The sequence below is a fragment of the Xenopus laevis genome, chromosome 2L (assembly GCF_017654675.1).
Source record: "Xenopus laevis strain J_2021 chromosome 2L, Xenopus_laevis_v10.1, whole genome shotgun sequence".
NCBI classification, from domain to species: domain Eukaryota; kingdom Metazoa; phylum Chordata; class Amphibia; order Anura; family Pipidae; genus Xenopus; species Xenopus laevis.
In genome coordinates, this window is record NC_054373.1 from 46,523,854 (window position 1) to 46,548,378 (window position 24,525).

At 39.0% G+C, this 24,525-nt stretch overlaps 1 protein-coding gene across 2 annotated transcripts in view; it reads left to right on the forward strand.

Moving 5' to 3' along the window:
- slc43a2.L (solute carrier family 43 (amino acid system L transporter), member 2 L homeolog) overlaps nt 1–24,239 on the forward strand; it is a 54,513-nt gene extending 30,274 nt beyond the window's left edge. Inside the window, exons 6-15 of one of the 2 annotated variants that reach the window (XM_018245010.2) lie at nt 2,063–2,155; nt 8,545–8,678; nt 8,779–8,981; nt 13,928–14,074; nt 17,095–17,106; nt 18,555–18,693; nt 19,560–19,692; nt 19,876–19,949; nt 20,075–20,198; nt 22,051–24,239. In XM_018245010.2, coding sequence (XP_018100499.1) covers nt 2,063–2,155; nt 8,545–8,678; nt 8,779–8,981; nt 13,928–14,074; nt 17,095–17,106; nt 18,555–18,693; nt 19,560–19,692; nt 19,876–19,949; nt 20,075–20,198; nt 22,051–22,212 — 1,221 coding nt within the window. In that variant the 3' untranslated portion in view covers nt 22,213–24,239. 2 annotated transcript variants of the gene reach the window in all.
- The last annotated feature ends 286 nt before the right edge of the window (nt 24,240–24,525 follow it).

The window sequence follows — 24,525 nt, forward strand, 5'->3', positions numbered from 1 at the left end:
ATGCAATGCAGCCTGTTGTTTCACCTTTTGTCTAACCTTGCCATACAAATTAATGATTTTAAGACATACTTCTCCTGTGTGAAAGAATATTGTTAATTGTTATATTATTAATTAATGGGAACCTTTAAAGGGGTTGTTCACCTTCCAAACATTTTGCTGTTCAGTTGCTTTTCGTATTTTATTTTTAACTCTTTCTCCAAATTCATAGTTTTAAAGGGATTCTGCCATGATTATTATGGTTTACTTTTTTTTCTAAATTATACTGTTTACATTGCAAATAATTAATTCTACTATTTAAAATTGTATTCTTGAAGCAACAAATGTTTTTTTATTTTAGTTGTAATATTGGTGTGGAGGCAGCAATGTCAGTGCAATGTGCCTGATCCTGAGCTTTGAGAAGGAGGAAAATGCTTTGAGACAGCTATTGTTTCTCCCCTTCATATTGTATTATACCACAACATGGGTCATGTTTGCAGTGTTTCCTGGTGGTAGACATCAGAATAGCACCCAAGCAGGAAAAAAGTGGGGTGTTTTCCTGCTTTGGTGCTATTCTCATGGGATCAATTTTAGTAATGCAAACAAAGCCTTCAGCAGAGGTGTCAGCTGCTGTCTGGTTAGCTGCCCATTGTTCTGTTCAAAGGCTGCTGATGGGCTGCTGGGGAGCTAAGGGAGAGGATAATATCACTCCAACTTGCAGTGTAGCAGTAAAAAGTGACTGAAGTTTATCAGAGCACAAGTCACATGACCTGAGGCTCCTAGGAAACTGACAATATGTCTAGCTCTAAGCCAAAATTAAATATAAAAAGAAAATCTGTTTGCTCTTTTAAAAACAAATTTCAGTGCAGAATTCTGCTGGAACAGCACTATGAACTGGTGCGTTTTAAAAAAAAAAACGTTTTCCTGCGACAGTATCCCTTTAAAGATTAATGTTTTTGTCTCTGAGCAGCCCAGTAATTGCTTAGTTATACATTTCTCAGCAGCATCTGTGGAATATTAGCAACTATTGTATCAATTCTAACAGCTGTCTTTAAATGAAACTCAGGGACTCTGCTCAGCAGGAATAAAGATAAGAAATGTATCAACTAATGTATCAATTTTGCCCCTCTCAGAGCTGCTTCAGAAAGACAAGAAAAATAGTCACAAATTCAAAATAGAAAGTCACTGAAAAAAGTCTTTATTTCTGGTGAACTTTTCTAAACACAACTGAACTGAAGAAGTGTTTGTAAACAACCCATTTAAAAGGGTGCTGTAATACAGATAGGCAAATTGTGGATCTTGTGTTGCTGAGCTACACCTTTCAGTATCCTACCAACTACAGGAAAAAGATACTGGCAGTTGTGTTTACAACTTTTGGAGGGTTATGTCTTTCATTTCTCTGTAGTTACAGTTACATATAGCTCTGTTTCTCTGATTCTCAGCATGGCTACACTGGAGATATGAAGTGTATCATAGCACAGTTCTACTGTGTAATTTGTCCTCTAATATCTAATTATATGCATAACAATGATATACTGGCATTCCTGCCTGCTTGCTGGAAATGGCATCTTAGCTAAATTAATTTTAATGCACTACATTTCCTGTTTTCATGTAGACACCAATATTGTTCTAATTTAGCTTCTGGCTTAAAATTATAATGTGAGAACTATGTGAGGGCTTCCCCACTGGCGACATGTCAGCGTATTCCTGTCCCCTATGAGTTTCCTTTAGTATGTACGGACACCCCAGACACTTCTCCTCTGACTGAAATACACTGGCTGAGAAAACACCAGTGTGCCAGAACAGAAGCAGTCAGCCACATTTACAGGAAAATATTAGCAATCTCTATTTAGAAGCAGTTGCTAGTTCAAGCTGTGCCTGACACCAGAGAACAATAAACAAAGCAGTAAACTACTGCCAGTACAATGTTCTGTCTCTCATGGGGAAGTGGATAACATCTTTTCATTTCCCTTATGGTCCAAACCATGGATTTTTTATAATATAACAGCGTGAAGACACTATTAATTGCTTTCTGTACATTCTTTAAACTTCTCGAATTCTCATCTTTTTTTATATTTATATGTAGCTGCCCAACATGTTTGGTGATCTGCGTTCAACCTTCATTGCTCTGATGATTGGATCGTATGCTTCTTCTGCTGTCACCTTCCCTTTCATCAAGGTGAGTATTGCTTATCAGGCGTAAGCTAAATTATACAGCAAGCACCGCTGAATAGATGCTTCCCACTGACTGTATAATACTTGTTAGATCATTTTTAGTTTTTTTTCCAGCATTCTAGGCCTATGGCACACATGGTATTTTTAGCACCACGTTACCCTCAGGGAGGACCACAGCAGTTATAATATAATGCCTTCCTTCACCTATTACTGTCTCCCATTGTAAATACTGGAAAAAGTATGTTCTGAATGCTGCAATTCTTGCTGAGAGCCATCAGAAACACTGTCTGTGCAACATTACTTAGGGTAGTGGCTAGGGATGCACCGAATCCACTGTTTTGGATTTGGCCAAACCCCTGAATCTTTCGCGAAAGATTTGGCCAAATACTGAACCAAATCCGATTTCTAATTTGCATATGCAAATTAGGGGAGGGAAGGGGAAAACATTTTTTTTTTTTTGCATTTGCAGGTTCGGCCGGGCACAAGGATTCGGACGAATCCGAATCTTGCTAAAAAGGCCGAATCCCAAACCGAATCCTGGATTCGGTGCATCCCTAGTAGTGGCGCATGGGGTGTTTTTGCCACTGCAACCATCTTGCAGAAACAGCCTCTGTCAGCAGCAGACAAAACATGCCTATCCATGAGCCAGGCAAACTGTTTTGGTGATAAGGTCTACCTTTACATACCTTCAGAAGTAACAGGGGAATTTTGTCTATCCCCCTTTCTGCCAAATGGCATCTGTAGACCAAGTTCCCTGTGTGTCACTTTCCTTAAAGGGCAACTATCATGAAAATGAAAATTTAATATAAGCTTCATCATACTGAAATAAGAAACTTTCTAAATGCTAACAATTAAAAATTCTGCATAATTATCTAAAATAATATTAATAATCAAGTTTATCTTCACTATCCCTCTCTAAGCATCTGTTTCTCTTCATTCTGTCTTCATGCAGGAGTCAGATATTTATTGACAGTTAGACCCAATATATCTTATGGGGGGATCCCTTTCATAGCTGATGTATTAAGAGCTCACTCAAATAACTGATTTCAGTACAAACTAAATCTAACAAAATTACTGCCTTTTGCACAAATTCTACATGTAGAGAGACAGGATTTCTTGTGATTTTATAAGAGTGAGCTCTAATACATCTTCTAGGCAAAAGAAGCCCCCCTATAAAAAATATTTCCCATATTTAGGTGATAAGTATGCCCAGAAGCAGTTTCCCTTAAGAACCAATAGGATCTTTGCTTTAAAACAGGTGCCTAGTAAATTATACCTTCCGATTTGTTTCAATGGATTTCACCTCCTAGGCAAAATTATTCCCTTTTATTACATAACCCCCATTGAATCAAACTGTCGTGAAGATAGAATGAAGAGAAACAGATGCTGAGAGAGAAGTGAAGATAAACTTGATTATTTCAGAAACGGTACAGATTTTTTAATTGTTTCTATTTAAGTTTCATATTTCAGTATGCTGAAGCTTATATTAAATTTTCACAATAGTTCCCCTGGTTCCCCTTTAAAATGTCCTAGCAGAGAACAAAGGGGATGATGTACACAAAGTACATTGATTTAAATTCAGCAGTTTTATTCAAAAAAGCATTTATAACTGTGTCTCAAGGCTTGTTTCGCCCATATTGTAGAACTTGTTAAACCAGTCTCACTTTGACACAAGTCTGAGTTCTGTCTTGTGATTTTACTGGTGGTTATTTCAGGTGGATTTGAGCCATGTTTTTGGGCTAATTAGAACCTTGTGCTCAAAGTGTCTGAAACAGACCTATGTGCCACAGCCCCTGAGTGATCTGTTGATATCAACTTTTTGTTCACTGGTCAAATACCTTTGTTAGATCAGAGGGTGGGCAGTTGTCTTTGCTTCTGTCTAGAGTTTAAGGCCACACATAGTTGGACTGTACATAAACATAGAAGTGTATGGTTTGCTGTATCTCTCACTTTATGGCTCTATGAGAGAACCTAGGATATTGTCTCTGCTTTAGTGCATTCCGTTTGCAGGCACTTTTCTATGTCTATTGTCTATGCCTCTAATTATATTAGACCATGCCCCTATGCTGCTAGTCCACTCTTTGATTTCTTATTAAAGGATTATAGGGCAAAGGGAGGTGTTGAGTTAGCATGAGGTCAGCTAACTTCAAAGACAAGGTATTCAGTTTGACAGTAATACCTTTATAGAAGCTTGGGTTGAAGAGCAAATTGAAAACAATGATACATTCCATTTCAGTTAGACAAATACAAGATTCCATATTTCCATAATACATAATATAAAAGACCTACTTCCCCAAACAAGTCTCTGTATTATTTATATATACTGGGGTCTTATACCCTTTACAGTCAAGTTCATACTGAGCTACAGTGCTTCTGCCTCTCAGCAGTTGTAATTTAGCAAAAGGTGTTGAACCTCAGGTTACGGTACCTTGTGTTATGTTCATGGTAACCTGTACGTATACAATAACTGGTAACTAGCTACTAACAGATTCTGTTGTTTCATATGTAATAGACCACACTACTCTTATTCATGTGACCCTTCTTCTCTGGAAACAACACAAACCTGCTTTAGCCAGCTCCCTTCACGCATCATGTGTACCTTAAGGTCTCTTTGTACTGCTTACACGTACTACATACACGTGTTATATGTAAACACTGAGTCACAAGATTTCTGGGTCATTTGGGTGTGCTGATTATTTAAAGAGTAGTAAATGAGTTGGGTGACTGAAAAAATTCCAATAAAACCAGAGTGTATCTGAGCTTAGGTGGAGAACACCAAACAAGGGTAAAAGAAAATGCTGTAATGGAAATGGCCCTGTTTGTTGAATATTAACTATACAGAATGAAGGTTTTGATTAATGTGTATGTAATCACTGGTCTAGTGTCCAGCACCGCTATATCGGGAATGTAATAATCAATTTTCATTAAATATATATGGTGCAAATGGGCAGCATATTTACTATTTCTGAGCTCCTCTATTAACCCCCCATGTTTTTATTCATGGTTCTATATCCTGTTTAAAGGGACATAGGGGTGGGGTAATATCTTCCTGGTGTGATAGTGCAATCAGTCAGTATGGCTTTTGATTGTCCCCTTTTGGGACAGGGTTAGTAGCGAGGCATCAGGTCAGCTGTTTTTACTTCCTTCGTACAGACCAGGGTAACGGGTGGTAGAATTGCTAAACGAGTAACACGACATGTTGCTTTTAAGTTACCCTGGTAAAGTGCCAACTCTTTGTCTTTGGGCGACTAATCTCCCTGAACTGCCCGAATTTGTATTCTTGCCAGCAGGAAGGCAGTCCAGGGAGATTAGTCGCCCGAAGAAGAGAAGATTTGTCGCAGGACGACTAATTTCCCCTCTGCCACTACCCTAAGAGATTTGGGGAAGATCAGTTTCCCAGCGACTCTTCTTCGGGCGACTAATCTCCCTGAAGTGCCTTCCCGCTGGCAAGAATATGAATCGCCGGCCGGATGGCATACAAATGCTTCGAATTTCCAAAGTCGCCCGGAGTTTACTCGAGAGGCGACTTCGGAAACGTATGCCATCCCACCGGTGGTTCGTATTCTTGCCGGCGGAAAGGCATTTGGGGAGATTAGTAGCCGGAAGTAGGGGAGATTTGTATTTGTGCGACTAATCTCCCCTTCTGCCACTACCCTTAGAGGACAACAAATCACCACTCAGTAAATACATTTGCGGAAGGTAGCGTGCTGTTTGTTAGGAGTAGAAGTAAGGGACACCCTTTACACAAGTGACATGGAGGAGAGGTTTGAGGGGGCTGCAAGAGTCAGCCTGGCTATTTCATCTCAGGACCTCAGATGCAAAAATAGCTGAGACCACCTGGGAGTTGTTCATCTGTAACCCCCTTCCTTTGACCAATGTTGGTATGCAGCTCTCAGCAAGTGGCAGAAACAAAGCTGTTGAAGGAAGGGTTAGTGAGTAAAGACAGTGGGACAGTGATATCATTTAACTCAGGCCATGGCCACAGAGCTGCTGTACTTATCACATTCATTCATGAGATAATGCTAAATATATATATATATATATATATATATATATATATATATATATATATATATATATATATAATTTCCACTGACAAAGGTGGTTCCTGTTTTAAATCTATTTAATAAATATGGAGTTTTAAACTGAAAAATCCTGGTGTGCACCTTTGTCAGTGGAAATTGGATAATGCAGCTATTTTCAGCGTAGCACCCAGGTATGTGACTAATCATTGGAGTCTCTCATGGATGGTGTGCGTTAGGACTTTGAATGTGTATATATATATATATATATATATATATATATATATATATATATATATATATATATATATATTAATTAGAGCTCCTTTTGCAAATACAGGTATGGGATAAGTTGTCCAGAAACCAGTTATCCAGAAAGCTCTGAATTACAGGAGTGTTGTCTTCCATAGACTCTATTTTAATCAAATAATTCAAGTTTTTAAAAATTATTTCCTTTTTTTTGTAATAATAAATCAATACTATTCAGTTTAAGTAACGTTTTAAAATTGTTTTAGTAGAATTAAGTAGAATTAAGGTATGGAGATCCAAATATGGGCCCTTTTCTGGAAACCACGGGTCCCAAGCATTCTGGATAACAGGTCCCATACATGTATTTCTATATGAGAAGGAAGCATATATCATTGTCTTTAATCACATAGGTCCAGTTCAACTTCTAGTCATGGTTTACAATTATAATTCAGGAATTGCAATTCCCGTCAGCCCACAGCAGCCTAACATATTGTAAAATATGAGACAATGGTTGTGTTCCTTTTGATTTCCCCTTTATGTAAGAGTAATTTATACCTTTAATAAACACTTAATGGGACGTTTAGTGTATACACATTGGATAAGTGGATTTTTTTCTGCATACATTTGTATGATAAGCAGACATTTGCATCAACTGGTAACACTGGAGATAAAAACTGAAAACATGCATATGTGTTCTAGCTTGACTTAGTTTTAAAAGGACCTGTACTTATAAGTTTATTTATATAACTCAGGGGATTATGCAGCACTTTACAACGTTTATACGAAAGCAGTTTTTATCTAAATATTGATGATACATCTTTACTGAAACCTGTGGCTGCAGAGAACAAAACTCAGCCAAGGGATAAGTCACATGGGTCCTTTTTTTCCTGCTTTTTATTCTGGGTAAAAACACTATTTAGCTGAATTTAAATTGATCTAAACATAAAGTAGAAGCTAGTCTTTTGTGCAGTACACAAGTGTTTTCAAATGCCCTTTTAAATCTAAATATACACTCAACTGTTTCTAGTTGCACTTGCTTTGCATTTAAATCTACACAACTGTTTCCAGTTGCTCTTCTGCTGTGTATAAATACGCACACTGTCTTTTCCAGTAGCTCTTGTATTTCGTTTAAATATAAACACAATTGTGTCCCATGCTTCTCTATGGGTGCTGTACCTACAGGAGTGCACTGAAACACCATATGCAGATGAAATGCAACATGCATGTGGACATTGTGAACTTGTGCTGTGCAAAGATGCTCATGGAGGCAAGGTGCCATGAAATTAACACCTGTCTTGAGGACTATTGGAATATAGTGCAGTATTTTTCTTTCTAGTTATTGTTGCACCTTCTGTGATATCTCACTGTATATTAAGGGGGTTAATATGCCCTTAAAGGGGATATGCATGGTACCACAGACAATGCAGCAATAACTAGAAAGAGAAATACTGCACTATATTCTAATTTGTTTGTCTTTTCCTGAGCTATAAGCGCTGGATCCTTCCCTGAATTTTTAACATTTTTGCTGAGATATAGCCGGAGGAGAATGGATTTTTGGGGCTAGAAAGGAAAGGACTACAGACATCTAAGATAATCTAAACTTCTTGGTACCGGATATGACATATTGTGGCAAGTTTGACGAAGAAAATTGTGGGTTTTTTTGTATCTTCTTGGTGCATACGCCTAATATTATTTTGGCATTCTAGGGGACAATGCTGCATTTTGACAAAAACATGTTGAGACTAGAATGATATACAGTAATCTTTGAGCTCCAGACATTCCAATATTTGCATTATACTGTACCTTTGTCCTGCCCCTGCAAAAGCCTCCTGAGCATTATTGGAGGCAGATATTTTTGGATTGGATGAAAGTTACAAGTTTCATGATTTAAAAAGTTATATACCCTATTTACAAAACCGATTCATTTCACTTTAATTAACAGAACTGCATTGGTTATGCTTCAGTAAGTATCTCTTAAACATGGTAGTCAAACTAATTTGAAGAATATTCAGTAAGGAATCAGCTTTTTTTCATTTTAAACAACCTCAGTTTTATCTGAAATTGCTAATATAAGTCCTACAGAAATTCCATGATTGTTTTCCATTTTTTATTTCACCTGCAGGTTATTTATGACCTTGGTGTGAGTTTTGTTACAATCTTGATTGTCTGGGCAGCTTGTGCTGTTCTTGTTTTCTTCAACTGCTTTTTCAACTGGCCCCTGGAACCATTTCCTGGACCAGAAGACATGGATTATACGTAAGAACTTGATTTCTTTTAACCACACAGTCTCATTTGAAATAATAATGGTACAATAACTACAATATGCTAATTATATATCTTTCCTAATCTCTACCAGTGTGAAGATTAAGTTTAGCTGGCTTGGCTTTGACCACAAGATTACAGGGAAACAGTTCTACAAGCAAGTAACCACTGTGGGGCGCCGGCTTAGTGTTGGAGGCTCCATGAAAAATCCCAAAGAATTGTCGGCCTTGCAGAACGGAAACAAGCTGTGTTTATCCACAGTGGATCTGGAGGTTAAATGCCAGGCTGACAATGCAGGTACATGTTTTTTGTTTTCAACATGTTTTTGGATCTGTGTGAAGTTACACCTTTTCATTACAAACAGTGAATTAACAATTAGAATATGTTAACTATGTACCTGTATGTATGTAAGGCTGGTCATGTTATGTACATAATATATACAGACATTTTTATCATTATCCAATAATTATCTTTACTGGTGCTCTGGGACTTAATTCTGTTGCAGGTTCCCTCTGCTACTGCTGATTTTGCTGCATTTACTTCTTGATGCTCTCAATGCAGCTATGTAAGTTAATGGAGCAGTAACATCAAACAATGAAAGTGTTTTAAACTAATACAAGTAAATACTGGTAAAGCTGGTGTGTTTGCTTCAGAAAAAATACTATTGTTTATATAAATAATCTGCTGTGTAGCAACGGGGACAGCCATTCAAAGGAGAAAAGGCTCAGGTTACACAGCAGATAGCAGATAAGCTCTGTCTGTCTAATGGTGTTATCTGTTATCCACTATTTAACCTGTGCCATATAGCCTTTTTTTCCAGTTTCTGCCATTGCTGCACAGCAGCTTATTTATATAAACTATAGTAGTATTTCTGAAACAAACAGATTTGTTTTACCAGTGCAGGGCAACGCTACATGATATTTTATTTACATTAAAACACTTTCATTTTTTGGTGTTACTGTTCCTTCAACACAAGTGCCAGAAAAGTTTGTTCAATTATGTACAATTGTTCAATGTACAGCCCTGAAATGTGGCAAACCCTGAACACTGACCACACCCAAGTTTAATTGTACCACAGTTCTTATCTATACAGCAAATCACTGATAGTCTTAGTGCAGTGTCAGCAATGATACTCTTGGCACTCAAATTATTATTATCATTACCCTTTATTTTTATAGCTCTGACATATTTGTCAGTATTTCACAGACATTAGACAAGATAATACATTGTTCACATCAGTGCCTGCGCCAGTGGAACTGGAACTAAGATCCCTATCACATTCAGGCACACGTTTTACCAGTTGACCACCCTTCAAGGAGAAGGAAAGGCTAAAATGAAGTAAGCTTTATCAGAAAGGTCTATATAAATACAACAGTAAACCCTCAAAGTAAGGCTGCTCTGAGTCCTCTTTCGAAAGAAACACTGTCTTACTTTCCTTCTTATGTATCAGACTTCCTGTTTTCAGATTAAACCTCCAGGGCTAGGGCTTGAGCATGCTCAGTTTGCTCCTCCCCCCTCCCTTTTCCTATTTACCTGCTGTAATCTGAGCCCAGAGCTATGAGTGAGCAGCGACAGACTCAGGCAGGAAGTGGTGTCACACCAAGCTAATATGGCAGTTGCTATCCTAAACAAACAGAGAGCTTCTAGAACTGTTTACTCAGGTATGGTAAAGCATTCTTCAAAATAAATATAGTGTTATAGCTTGCACTATTGTGGCTAATCTATTCATCTCCTTTAAGGTCCCCATACACAAGCAGATATAAACTGCCGACAGATTAAGTCAGCAACTTATTGCGCAGTGTATGGGGAGATGGGCTTCCTTGATCGTTATCAGATGGCCAGATGTCAATTGGGCAAGTTTAAAAATCCTGTCCGATCGAGGACCGCATCTGTTTGTTGATGCAGTCCTTGATCCAACTGCCCCTATTCATCCCTAGGGCCCACGATCAGATCAGCCCAATATGGCTCACCTCAAGGTGGGCATATTGGGGAGAGACTTGCTCATTTGGCAACCTCGTGAAACAAGCGATTCCATCCATATGTATGGCCAGCTTTAATGCTTGTATTCAAGGGAAAGCTAGTGTAGGTGTGAGGGAAGGCCAGTCACAATGAGGGCCTAGTCTACCAACGTTTATATTATGCTTAACCTCTAAAGATTATATAAGTAGGTGGGAAAGAGGAAACAAGCAATGAATACAGCTGAAATAAAGGTTTAGAGCACTTTAATTTCAAGAGTATTCTGAAAGTATTCTTTTAGATCTCTTGTGTTACCCCCTCCTGTTTCTGTAAAAACATATTTCCTTCCTCTATGGAGCATTCTTCCTTCTTATATTTTTAGTTCAGTGATAATCTGTGACATTCTTGTCTATATCCTTTCTGCACTCCAGGGCACACTTTTTTGTTGAGCTGTTAAGTCAGGGATGTCCAGTATGTTGACCTCCAGCTGTTGATCCACAACTCCCAGCGTCCCACAGGGAGTGGATTCTAGTATTAAAATGGAAGCAAAATTTATGATGGGTTCATTTAACTTTAAACTTATTGTAGTAGTCCTATGTTACTGTTCTCATAGATGATTTAACTGTAAACTGAACAAAAAAAAGGAATACATAAATATATGAAATTCAGAACTAGTATGTGATTGTGCCATGGCAAACATAACATTTGTATAACAAATTAATTAGGAAGAAAGGATTGTGTGAGGGCATTATCCATTTAAAGCTACACACTAAAATACATTTATAATGGCATGATGGTATAATTGAAAGATAATTGATCCACTTGATGTAATTTTATGACAACCAATCTGTTATTCACAAAATGTCAAAAGAGGATATTGGCCAATGAGAGCAGTCTCTTTCATTTCAAAACAGTAGCATCTGCTAAGAATCTCTCAAGATATAAACTAACACTAAACAAAAAGGTAAGCTACAAATGGTACACATTAGGGACAATTTACTTGCAATTTGTCATGTTTTTGTACACATAATGCAGCCTTTTGTTCCCGTAATTTCATTGTCAGTGTGGTCACCAGGGGGAGTTGCGGCAAAATTAATGCAATTTAGTTTTACCACAAATTTGACATAATTATGCTTAAAATTGGTTGGTGTAATTTTTATTTGGCATGTGATGTGTAAGCCCTGTTGTTTTGGAACTACACATCTGTGCTATGGAGATTGATGCAGACAGCTTTGGGAACCCTGGAGCTACCACCTAGCTCGGAGGTGGCCGTAACTCCATGATTCCTGTGTGTCAATAGGTGCAAATTGACAAATTTCAGAACATGAGGCAGAAGGAAGGCAGAGGCACCAAACTTAAATATAAAGTGCAAGTAGTGCATGTTCATGCAAGTACTTTTTATAAATGTTTTTTTCATGCAACTGACTGCAGCAACTTAGTGTGACCACAACTGTTCTTGCGTTCATAAAAGACTCATACTATGTATTAGGCATTGCCTTTAGCAGTGATCCCCCTACCCCCAAGTACCTCACCATCGTCTTTTCTGCTGAGTCACAGCACATGTTCTGGGATGTTGCCAGTTACCTGAGAGTAGGGAGAGAATGACAATATACATTATACATAAAATAGAACCGTCATGATGCACGACTAGGTACTAATTAATTCAGACTTACGTAATGCGGCAGCTCAGAAACCAGTGCATCAAAATGTAATAGTCCAGTACCATCAAACCTCAGACCTTATTTTCTATTACTGTTATGGGGCTGCTGAACCTCTAGGGTGATACAGAAAGTTCAGAATATAAAATACAGGTGTGGGACCTGTTATCCAGAATGCTCAGGACCTGGTGCTTTCCGGATAACGGATCTTTCCGTAAATTGTCTACAAAAAAATCATGTAAACATTAACTAAACCCAATAGGCTGTTTTGCTTCCAATAAGGATTAATTATATTTTAGTTTGGATCAAGTACGGCCTTTGAATAATTCTGAGCATTCTGCATAATGAGTTTCTGGATAACGGATCCGATACCTGTACAGCATTTCTTGCCTTATCTAACACCTGCCCGCTGTGGCTAGTTTGCAGGAGGCCGGGGAGGGGGGATTAGGAGCAGTTGGGGAGGGGGAATTTCTATATAGCAGAGCCCGCAGTCCAGACCTTCCTTCGACCAGGGGGTTGGGGGGGGTCCTCTATTGTTACGCCACTAATGTGCAAGCATGTAAAGTATAGCAAAACTATAGATGATGCAGCATGAAGTGATTATTCATATGCCAGGCATTTACATCAGATGTCTGGAATGTGTACTTGTGTGCCTTCCCACCTTCAACAGAGGGAAATGCAGGTGACCACGAGTCTCTCCACTGGTTCTTATCAGTGTCTTTTGAAAGTATGTTGGGTTTTTCTGGCAGAGAGCGATACTTTCCTTAGTAAACTATTACTAAGAGTTTTAAATGAATGGATGTATGAGGATGTGATCCTGTCGCCTTTGCCGCCTGAAGTGACTTGCTGCTGCCTCCCCCTCCCACACACACACTCACCTTTTTGGAAGGGGGTCCAGGGTTAGTCCAATGGGATCCACTATGGTAGCGCAGATTAGCGCAATTGCACTCTCTGCGCTAGAAGAGACGTATTTATGGTTTGAAAACCAAGCTTTTGGATCAGGACGAAGGGAGAGTGAAACCCCCCGAAACGTTCATACTGTTTTTGGTGATAATATAATAAAAAAACTGCAGAAAATTGAGTGAGTGTGGATCCGTATACAAAATTCACTGTTGCTAAGGGACCTTGCCGCATCAGCGGAGAACCAGCCAGGCCTGGATTTGTGGAAAGGCCACCTAGGCCCGGGCCTAGGGCAGCAGGATTTTAGGGGGGCGGCATGCTGCCCAACCACACCCACATTGGTTCAAAAACACTGGGGATGCGCTGGAGATACAATAATTTCTTAAATTTCCAGTGCGCCAATCCCCGTTGTTCCTGTCCCCCTGGAGGGGACAGGGGCGAAAAACGGTAGTGGGCCTAGGGGCGCCCACTATGTAAATCCGGCCCTGGAACCAGCACCACCAGTGCAGCTGAAGTGAATTGCAGGAGTGCAGTAAATACAACGCATTACTCTGTATATCTAGTTCTAGCATATCTAGCCACAACCATTTTCTCACTGAATCAAGTCCTGTGTAATTGCCATTATGTGCACCCGATTGATCAATAATGTATGCTATTGTACCATCTTTAATCTGGTCAAGCCATCTTTTGTAAAAAATACCAATTTAAGTAATTTTTTTTTCCTTAAAGCAACTCCACCTTTCATGAAGAGTGTGTTCAGCCCAATCCTGTTGCTCAGTCTCATCACTATGTGTGTTACCCAGCTCCGTCTCATCTTTTACATGGGAGCCATGAACAATATCCTGGAGTTTCTAGTGGAAGGAGATATGGACACTGGTAAGTCCTTCTTCATAATGCTGTGATATGTGATCATTTCTAGTACAGGTATGGGACCTGGGGTCTTCTGGATAAGGGGTCTTTCTGTAATTTGGATCTCCATACCTTAAGTCTTTACTAAAAAATAATTGAAATATTAAAAATCCCCATTGTTTTGCCTTCAATAAGGATCAATTATATCCTAGTTAGGATCAAGTACAAGGTACTGTTTTATTATTACAAAGAAACAGGAAACTATTTTTTGCAAATCTGAATTATTTCATTAAAATGGAGTCTATGAGAGATGGCCTTTCTGTAATTCGGAACCTTCTGGATAACTGGTTTCTGGCTATCAGATCCTATATCTGTATATGTATAATTTTAAATATCATGTTTTTGGTTATTGTCACTCTGGGAGGCAGTATTGACCCTTCTGGTTGATTTTTTATGTCAAAGCTTTTAGTGCGCTTGCCCTACATACTCACAGCTGCTACTGCTTCACTGCTCTTTAGAGCTGACAGATGCCTATCCTCTAAAGCCTGACATAACAGGATGAATCCATGGTCAGAGATGCAGGGATTTCATTTCAGAATCCTCAACTGGCTTTTCTAGGGCAAAAAAAGTATACAGCCAGTGGCATAACTAGATATTACTGGGCACCATGGCAAATTATTTTTCAGGCCCCCAAAATGCCTAGGGGTTGACCTCTTTTCCCAATATTTATTAAAATTGTATATATGGTTGCCAACTTTTAGCCTTGTGGAGACCAGGCAAGGGGCGGGGCTGTGGTGTGGAGGGCGTGGGGCTGTGACTTGGAGGGGCGGGCTGTGATGTGGAGGGGGCGGACCATGATGATGTTGGGGTAGGGACTACTAACGCGGTGATTGCCCGAACGCCATGTCAAAATCCTGCCCGCTTTTCCTAATTTGGAAAACCAGTAGAGCAGTTTTGACCAGGGCAGCCCTTGAATTTACCGGGCTGTCCGGGTCAAAACCGGACAGTTGGCAACCCTAATCAGGGCCACTCCGGCCATGATGCAAGGTGAGAATCTTGCCTCAGGCGGCACGGATCGGCCAGTTACCAAGGGAGGCAAAAAAGCAACCGCTGGTAACTTTATGAGCCTTATTTCTGTTTTTTAAAAATGGAAATTCAGCTCTTCTAGTGCAGCGAGCGCAACATCGCTCACTGCACTAGCATTGTGGCCCCTCTTCGACAGCCCCTAATAACTGAGGAATGTGAAAAAACCACATTGACAGTTTCACTGAGATTGTAGCTAACACGTTTTTTCTAACTGTACCTCAGAATGGAATGACTTGTTTATGCGGATCTTTTCACAAATTGTCATTTGAGTCTGCACTGCCCCCAAACGTGGGAATTATTTTTAGCAAGGTAGAAAAAAAAATTCACATGCTGATTACCTCAGTTACCAACATCTTGCATTGCAAAATGCTTTGTGGCAGAAGTTCAATCAGTATAATCCAGTCTGAACCTGCTTCATCGGGAGCGTTCAACTAGGGAGCAGAGAGGCATGTTACGAGATTTCAGTTCACTGATTACTATAAGTGTGGGGGCGGCGTAGAGCGAGGAAACCACTTTCATAAACTCACGTGAACGCGTAGGGGAGGGGGCAAGGCACACCCTGTACCTGGAACATGTCACTGAAAAAAATAGGCCCAGGACTGTTTTTTTGTCCTTGGCTGTTATGTGACAGGTTGAATGGATGTTCAAGCCCCGGAATGTAGATTCTGACAAATGCCAGAGGGGTTGCTGTAAGATGCCGTGGGTTTGTTTGGGCCTCTGTGTACCTGAAATTTCAGGACCTGTTTGGAATCTCAGCCCAGGACCTGCATGTTACTATAGTTGCCCTTTATCTGATTATTAATGACGTTATATATCATTACACTGTATGGTATGTTTTTCCCGCTTTTTTCCCTCTGTGGCTGCTGGATCAGGCAATACCTGCTCTGTAGCATTGCTTTCATGAGTCACTGTTCCATGCTTTTATGGTATATTCTCTACGCTTATTTACACATACCTGAAATATGAGGTGGAATCCTCCTAACTTGCTTTTCCTCAGCTCCCTGCCTAGTCATTAGGACAGTCTGCAAACAGAATCATTCACAGTGTTTTATTAGCAGGGTTTTCACCATGTAGCTCTATGTTTGTCCTAAGCAATATTCTGTTGCATTAATATTATTTGTATCAGTCTATTGTTTAGATCTTGTATTATATGTTTATGTAGTTGCGTGCCCCTCACTCTAAGCCAATTATGTAAATCTGCAGAAAGGAACTTTATATAAAAGATGTACCTAAACAGAGGATGATTGCAAAGGGCAAAGTTAATGGAAATATAGTCTTTTTTTTAGGATAGCTGTCATGGGACATCTGCAGCAAAGTTAAATATATAAAATGTCTAATAAGAATGATGTCCTTTTGCACTTTGAAGTATAAAACTGATGCAGTTCGATGGTTGAACAAGAACATATCAAGTAATAACTCCTTTGAAGTCTATGGGAAACCTGTAGCTGAATTGACGTTGGGTCTATGTGTGAAGATACATTAAAATCCTACAGTCTCCAGAACAGAGAACTCCACAAAGCTTCTGGCTCTAGTGCCTGTTAATTATGTGGACTGTGCCAATTAACAGTATCCAAAATGAACAAGTTTAATTTAGTAAATAAAACAATGGTATTGATTGCCCCAAAGCATACAGATTTAGTTTCACACTTTCAAACAATACTCAGATCTGTGAATTTCTTATCAGCCCAGCATTATATTTGTGCTGATATAAATTGGGTTTCACTTCCAGTTATGAAATGTTGCTGATTCAGCTCACCCAAGCACGGGACAAAAAGTCCACTAGTTGTTTCTTGCTTTCTTGCTCTAAGAAGTTCTATCCAGTTCCTTTTCACTATATTGAGTAATCCTCATTGCTACATTTTCAAGGAATATGAGCTGTCTTATATTGCCAGTTTTATGCCAACTAATCTCTTTTCTTGTATTGCTCTATCACATGCTGCCCCCACTTTTGGCCAACACAGTGATGCACACGGGTAAGCCTGGGTAATACAGTAACTGCTGCGTTTTTTTGCAACAGCAGCTGATCAGAATGACAAATAATTCCCTTCTTAGAAAGAGGAAATAGTTTACATGTTTCATTTATACATCCTCATAAAAAAACATACATAAATATTTTTGCCACCAATAAAAGTAAAACAAAGCAGTGCAGCTCAATCGCACTGAATCTAGTTTGACGGGTGTCAATGGGTGGGTTTTCATAACTTACAGTAGGCACCAGACTTAAATGTCTTTCAAGCAATAAAAGTAATAGTGATCATAAAACCAAAAACCAGCTCCTGATATTTTCTTTCAGTATAGTTATAGTTGCACAGAGGGCATACTTACTATACTATACTTGCTGGGTATTCAGCCCTAGGCATCTTGTGCAAGTCCATGTGTGCAAAAAGCTTTTGTGTCTGTTCTTTGCACCAAGTGCAACTATTGTGCCAATTATTCTGGCAGAGTCCCAAGGGATTCCTGTACTTAGAACCAGTCAATCAGCAGAAGGCAAGTACTGGTGTTACCTGTGCTTATTGGGCTGGTGTGTGCCCTTTTTATGCCCTTGAAATTCAGCCTAATTGAGGCATGTTAATTTATACTCCCATGACCCACCCACATGATGCCCATAAAATAAGACATTTAAAATCAGTAGCAATTATTTTGCCCGCGTGGCTGCATAGCTGGCACATAGCAGCATGCACAAAATTTTGGCACAACTTTTATTATGCGCAATAACCCTGATGTCCTTGGGGGGGGAAATTACATCGTGGGTATGAAATATGGAAACATTTTACTAACTATCTAATGAACATAGGATGTGCTTCACATTCAGTACACTTCTGTATTTGGGAAATATAACTAATTAAACATGCAGAGTTTGTGGGGATTGCCAGTCCCAAGTGATACAGCCAACCACAAGATATCCCAGAGCCACAAAATAAGCCATGTGAAAATGTAATAACTCTACTTTCCTTCTATACCATATGCTAGCATTATTTCAGGATATAGAGAATTTTCAAACTAATTACCATCCCACCTCATATGTATTGTGCATCTATATTAGCATATATACAGTTCATTAAAGGGAAACTATATGTAAGATAAATTTACTATTTTCTCAACTTGCCTTATGCCTAAATAGGCTGCTTCATTTTACCTTCATGCAATTTTGGTGCCATAGTGATCGCCTTCCAGTTTCCTTTCTGTATATATCCTTCATTTATTTGGCCTGTACATATTTTTTTATTTCGTGCTTACTTGCAGTATCCTTTCACTGTAAGCATTATATGTTATTTTTGTTAATATTTATCATTGTACCAGTTTTTTATTCCAAATCATGTTGTTTTAGCATACTGAGCTCACCTTGTGCACTAACCCCATGTAGTACTGTAAAACATGCTACTTCGTAAATAACTCTGCCTATTATCCTTCGTCTCTACAGTCAGTCTGTATACATCCATCTTTGGAGTGCTGCAACTTCTCTGCCTGCTCACAGCTCCTGTTATTGGATACATTATGGACTGGAAGCTGAAGGACTGTGACGATGGAAATGAGGACACAGACGAGAAGGATACAAATCCGTATGTCATATTATGTGTTTTTTGTTTTTTTTTTAAAATCTTATCTTGGAAGTTGTTCCTGACAGTCTCTTGCTGTTACTCTGAAACAAGAAGTATTATACACATTGCAGATATAGTTATGCATTTATCTAGCATTTTTTATTTTTAGCACTGGCTTCAAATAGTCACAGAGAATAAAAAATAAATATGTGGTTTGTAAAGTAATGCCGAATTCACCTAGTACATAAATTCTGGATACAAAATTTCTATTGCACTATTGTTACATGGGAGTTTATGTAAATATTTTATAGGGATGCACCCAATACACTATTTTGGATTCGGCCAAACCCTGAATCCTTTGCCAAAGATTTGGCTGAATACTGAATCTAATACTAATTTGCATATGCAAATTAGGGGTGGGAAGAGGAAAACATTTTTTACTTCCTTGTTTTGTGACAAAAAGTCACACAATTTCCCTGCATAAGCAAATTAGGATTTGGTTCGGCCAGGCAGTAGGATTCTGACTGAATCCAGTATTCGGTGTATCCCTAATATTTTATATCTCACCTTCAAGGTATAAAAAAAGCTCACAAACCTTTAAAACTCGACCTTTGATAAATAACCCCCTAAGAGATGTGATTTTGCACCAAAGGTCATGAAGGGGAGCTGGGATTTCTCTCTCAACAAAAGCAAGTCCCTAGTCTCCTGCTTTGCCTGGCATCCACTTTTCCCTAGCTTGTGCACTGAATATCACCTGTAAAGCTGTAAGACAAGGGATGCCAAATACAGTTTCAGTGACAGCTCTCATGGGCCTCTGATTATAGGATTGTATGCATCATGTAGTTGTATTTTATGCAAAGTTATTAACTAAGTTCTTTTTTTTAAAGAGATGGAAAGAAAAAGAAGAAACGTGATCGTCAGATCCAGAAGATTACAAATGCCACAAGGGCCTTTGCATTTACAAACGTGTTACTGGTGGGATTTGGAGTGACATGTCTCATTAATAACCTACCCCTACAGGTAAGTTGGTAGACATGCATGCAGTTTGATTTCACATATTACATCTGTAGTGCAGACCCATGTTGTTTGTGATGCATGAAATAGTTACAGCTCTTTTTAATAGTGTTTTTTCTTTAACCACAAATAAAACTAATTGAAGGCCATTGCAATAGTAATAAACATTATGTTTTTCTCTTCTCTTAGATCCTGTCCTTCATTTTGCATACGATTGTCAGAGGATTCATCCATTCAGCTGTAGGAGGCCTCTATGCTGCTGTGTAAGTATGCATGATACAAAGGACATAGCTCTGTCTTAGTGCTGACTCTGGCTCGTTCAACACAAAGAATAAAGTATAAATTATAAGTCATATGATAGCATTTAATCTGCCTTTTCTCTTTTCAGATACCCTTCAACACATTTTGGCAGTTTGACTGGATTGCAGTCTCTCATTAGCGCACTTTTTGCATTATTACAACAGCCCCTCTTCTTGGCAATGATGGGACCCTTAGAAGGAGATCCACTTTGGGTAAGAAAGGGTTAATTTTATTCACAAGGACTGTAAACTTATTAGACATGCTAAGTAACCTGTTGTTAATGTTGCTACAGATCAAACTTTTGCCATTATTTACTAAGAACAAGTAATGTGGAACGTTCCAAACTAAAGTGAAATTGCTCATGTTTTTTCACCCAGATCTACTGGTTTTATGCCCAGATTCGTATCATTTTTGCATGCGTCTTCCATTTGTTCAATGCACATTTGTCCAAAATAGGGCACTGTGTCCTAATGGAACCTTATACTTAATGGGTGTCACAAGTAAGGCTTACAGGACTGCACATTAGGTACTAGCCAGATTTACTTATGCATGCTAAAGGTGGCCATACACATAGGGGCAGATTTACTAAGCTTGAGTGAATAGTTAGAATCCAAAAATATTCGAATTTCAAAGTGATTTTTTGGGTACTTCGACCATCGAATTGGTAAAATTCGATTGAATCGAATAATTCAAACGATTCGAAGTAAAAATCATTTGACCATTTGATAATCGAATGATATCGAAAGATAATTGAATGATAATTGAATTGTGAGATTTTTACCCCTGCTTGATCCACATGTCGCCAACTCTCGATCAGGGAAGCACGTCGGAGATTCCCACACACGGCCAATAAGCTGCCGACACGGTCTGAGCAGCCATGTTGTGTCACACGCATGAGCATAATGCGCAAGTGATGTCACGCGCAAGCACATGATGAGCGATTCGGGGCAGCTTTTCATTATGTGCATGCAAGTGACTGGACATGGATGTTCGTACCGGTAGCTCCCTCATTTTTTTTTTTTAAAAAAAACTACTTTTATCCCCAACCGGAATGTGGGCTCTATTAGCCAGCACCTTTGGTTGGGGATAACATTTTTACCCAACAGATGACCTTTAAGGAAACCCCCTTTTGTGCAGGGGGATTGTCTGAGCTCTGGTAGTTATTTTTCCCTATTATGCTTAATAAAAACAAAACCAAAAAAATACATCTTTTATGTGATTAAAATAAGTAAATGTATGAAACATGCAGCAGCCATTTTGTGGACACTGTTATTAAGGCACGCTTTAGATCAGGGATCACCAACCTTTAGAACCCGTGAGCAACATTCAAAAGTAAAAGGAGTTGGAGAGCAACACTAGCATGAAAAATGTTCCTGGGGTGCCAAATAAGGGTTGTGATTGGCCATTTAGTAGTCCCTATGTGGCTTGTCAACCTACATTGAGGCTCTGTTTGGTAGTACACCTGGTGCAACTAAAACTTGCCTCCAAGCCTGGAATTCAAAAATAAGCACCTGCTTTGAGGCCACTGGGAGCAACATCCAAGGGGTTGGAGAGCAACAAGTTGCTCACAAGCTACTGGTTGGGGATCACTGGTTTAGATCATGTCAAAATCTTGTTTATGCACCAGAATGGGGCACCTGATGCCCATGCCATGCACTAACTACACAATTTGATGGTGATCGGGAATGTAAGGAGTGCAGTGCATCTAGTAAGTGCAGAATTCAAAGTGAAAGTAATTGTCTGCCCCGCCTCAATGTCTGAGGTTTAGAGGAGGGGCAGGCAATATATGATTGACAGCTGGGAGTTTTAAACAAGTATACAACAGGTAGTATACAACAGGTAGAGATGTTTTAATAAAAAAAAGAATTTGAGTTTCATGTTTAATTTTAAGTGGACTTTTATTTTATAGCTTTTTATGTTTGGCTGTCAGGTCCCCTTTTAATATGGTTTTCTGTTTATTTGTTAAAGGTGCACAAACTGCTTTTTGTTAACACAATCCTATATGTGTAAGGGAAAGTATCATAATAGTTCCAACACCAAATTCTTCCTTTGTTATTCCCATAGGTAAATGTTGGCTTATTGGGGGTTAGCATGTTTGGATTCTGTCTCCCACTCTACCTCATCTTCTACAAGCGAAGCCTTGAGCGGCAAAGAAAACAGAAGATTGAAGACTCTAAACTTTACTTGAAAATCAATGGCACTCCTGATCATGAAGCCTTTGTGTAAATAACACCCACCAAAGGCCAAATCACTTTGCTCCTTTCCATTTGCACTCTGGGAAGGTATTGCTCCAGCTTAACAAGTCACCATTTCAGAACAAACTGTCAGTGTTCTATCCTTGCACCATACTTCTCTAGCAATGTATGTCATTTACCCTGTGTAATCAAACACACTTCAGCTTGGGGAGAAACACCGAACCAGAGGAATCGAACACTGACTACTATCAGTAGTCATGGATACCTGCCCAAATGCTATATATAGGTTCCATGACCTGTAAGTTTTTCTCTCTTTAGACATTTAGTAAAGGATGGACATTGAAACAGTTAGCCTTGGACACAAGCAAAGGCTTTGTACTGTATTATCACGTGGGAAAGCTGGACTTTACTACAGAACCGTGTGGGCTGATATCTCTGGGTGCTAAGCAAAGAAATAGCAAGTCAAGATTTTTGGTCACCGTTATATCATATGATAAAATGAACAGACTTTGGCCTTGTTCTCTTTACTTCGTTTGATCCAACATAGCAGTTAATTATCTGAACTTTCTTCTTCTCTTGCTAGAAAGGAGTGTAATAAATAGGCAGAGCTAGCAAGGGATATTCTCATTACCATAGTTGGTGCCAGCACTCTCTTTCCTGTTTATGGAAGGGGATATGCTGCTCTCTTATGAAACAGTTGAGAGATCCCGTTATTTCTGATTCTATATAAGGGAATAACCACCACATAGATTTTATGTAAGTCAGCAGAACCCAGTGAGGTGCACGTATTCTTGTTGTGCCATAAAGTCTCCATGCAAGATGTTAAAATAGCGATTCTAAGCAATACCAGTTTGTTTTGAAATGTTTTTTGATATATAACTAACATCAATATTTTCTGTTCTTTGCATGATTGGATGATGTATTTTTATATGGATGTTATTTTCTTCTGTTGACTTTGCTTTTGGCAGAGCCAGAGAAACTCCTTTTTGGGACAAAATCAGTGAAACCAGGTAGCTGTTAAGTTCATCAAGGTACCTTCACCCATTCTTGGTTTGGAGTTTTCAGATTTTTTTCTTTCTTAGCATCTTCTGCAAGTGCCGTTTTTCACTTTGCTTTCTTTCCAAACATTATAGTCTTCACTCTCCTTTTTTTGTGACTTTACACTTATATTTAATTCTGTCATATTCCATTTCTGCTGCTTCATTATATTATCCCTTATTTAAGCTATTATAGTTAGGGGTTTATGATACCTCAATCCCGTCATCCCCATCTAGTAGCCCTGCTGGTGTGAGACAGGTATACCGCTGGCAAAGCCCCATACCTGTGTGTGACCTGATTGGGTGACCTGCTGTTAGTCTTATGTGTGATTGGAGATAAATCCGGGAACATGAATCAGTCCTCATTGCATCTAACATGTTTTGGGAAGTGTACTTCCTCCATAACTCATTCAGATGCATCTGCCATCAGGATAACAAAAGCATTCGCTCACTGGCACAGCCTGCAGAACCACAAATACGCATTGGAAAAATTGTTTCCAGGCTGGGAGCAATTTATCTTTAAAACAGTAACTGTCTTTATGTTTCATACCAATCATCTGACTCGGAAATGGCCAAATCCTCTGCACGATTCTCCTTGGGACTAGAATAAGCAGCTTCCGGAGAAGTGAATGGGAACTGCCAGAATATTAGCTGAAAGGAGAGAGGGAGATCAGTTTTCATGTAAACCCAGGTTATGTGATGGCAGAATGCAGCTTCTGCTGGTAATAGGCATTAAGAGGAAATCTATAGCACAAAAGCAATATAAAAAAAGAAATATATTATAAATGTTTCCTTTGTTTTGTCTAACGGGACGTTGGCTTGGAAGAATAACCAGAATAAGGTATCCGTGATAAAGAGTAGTGCCAGCTCGGTGTAATCTTGAGCACATCACTGTATTTCACAGTGCCTCAGGTACAAACAGATTGTAAGCTCTTTGGAGTTGAAATTTAATGTCTGCCTGTACATTCTTCATACAGTGATTGTTGGTACTTCTGAGAATAAATCCTTTTTACATAAACTACCATCTGTACTGTGATATGGATATGTTTTTGTAGATTTTCGTTCTTATCCACTATTGTTCCACTTATAAGAGATGGGAAACAAAGATTATATGTGTTGAAAAAAATATGTCCAATTCAAATGTGGGCTGACCTGGATTGTGTGAATAAGAAATATTTGATTCCTTGTTAAATAAAACAAGGGCACTCCCACCTCTAAAACAAGCTTTCTTTAAAGGTAATAATTTGAAAATATAGCCACTGTTAGCACTGTCTCCCATAGACTCCATTTTATCCAAATAATCCCCT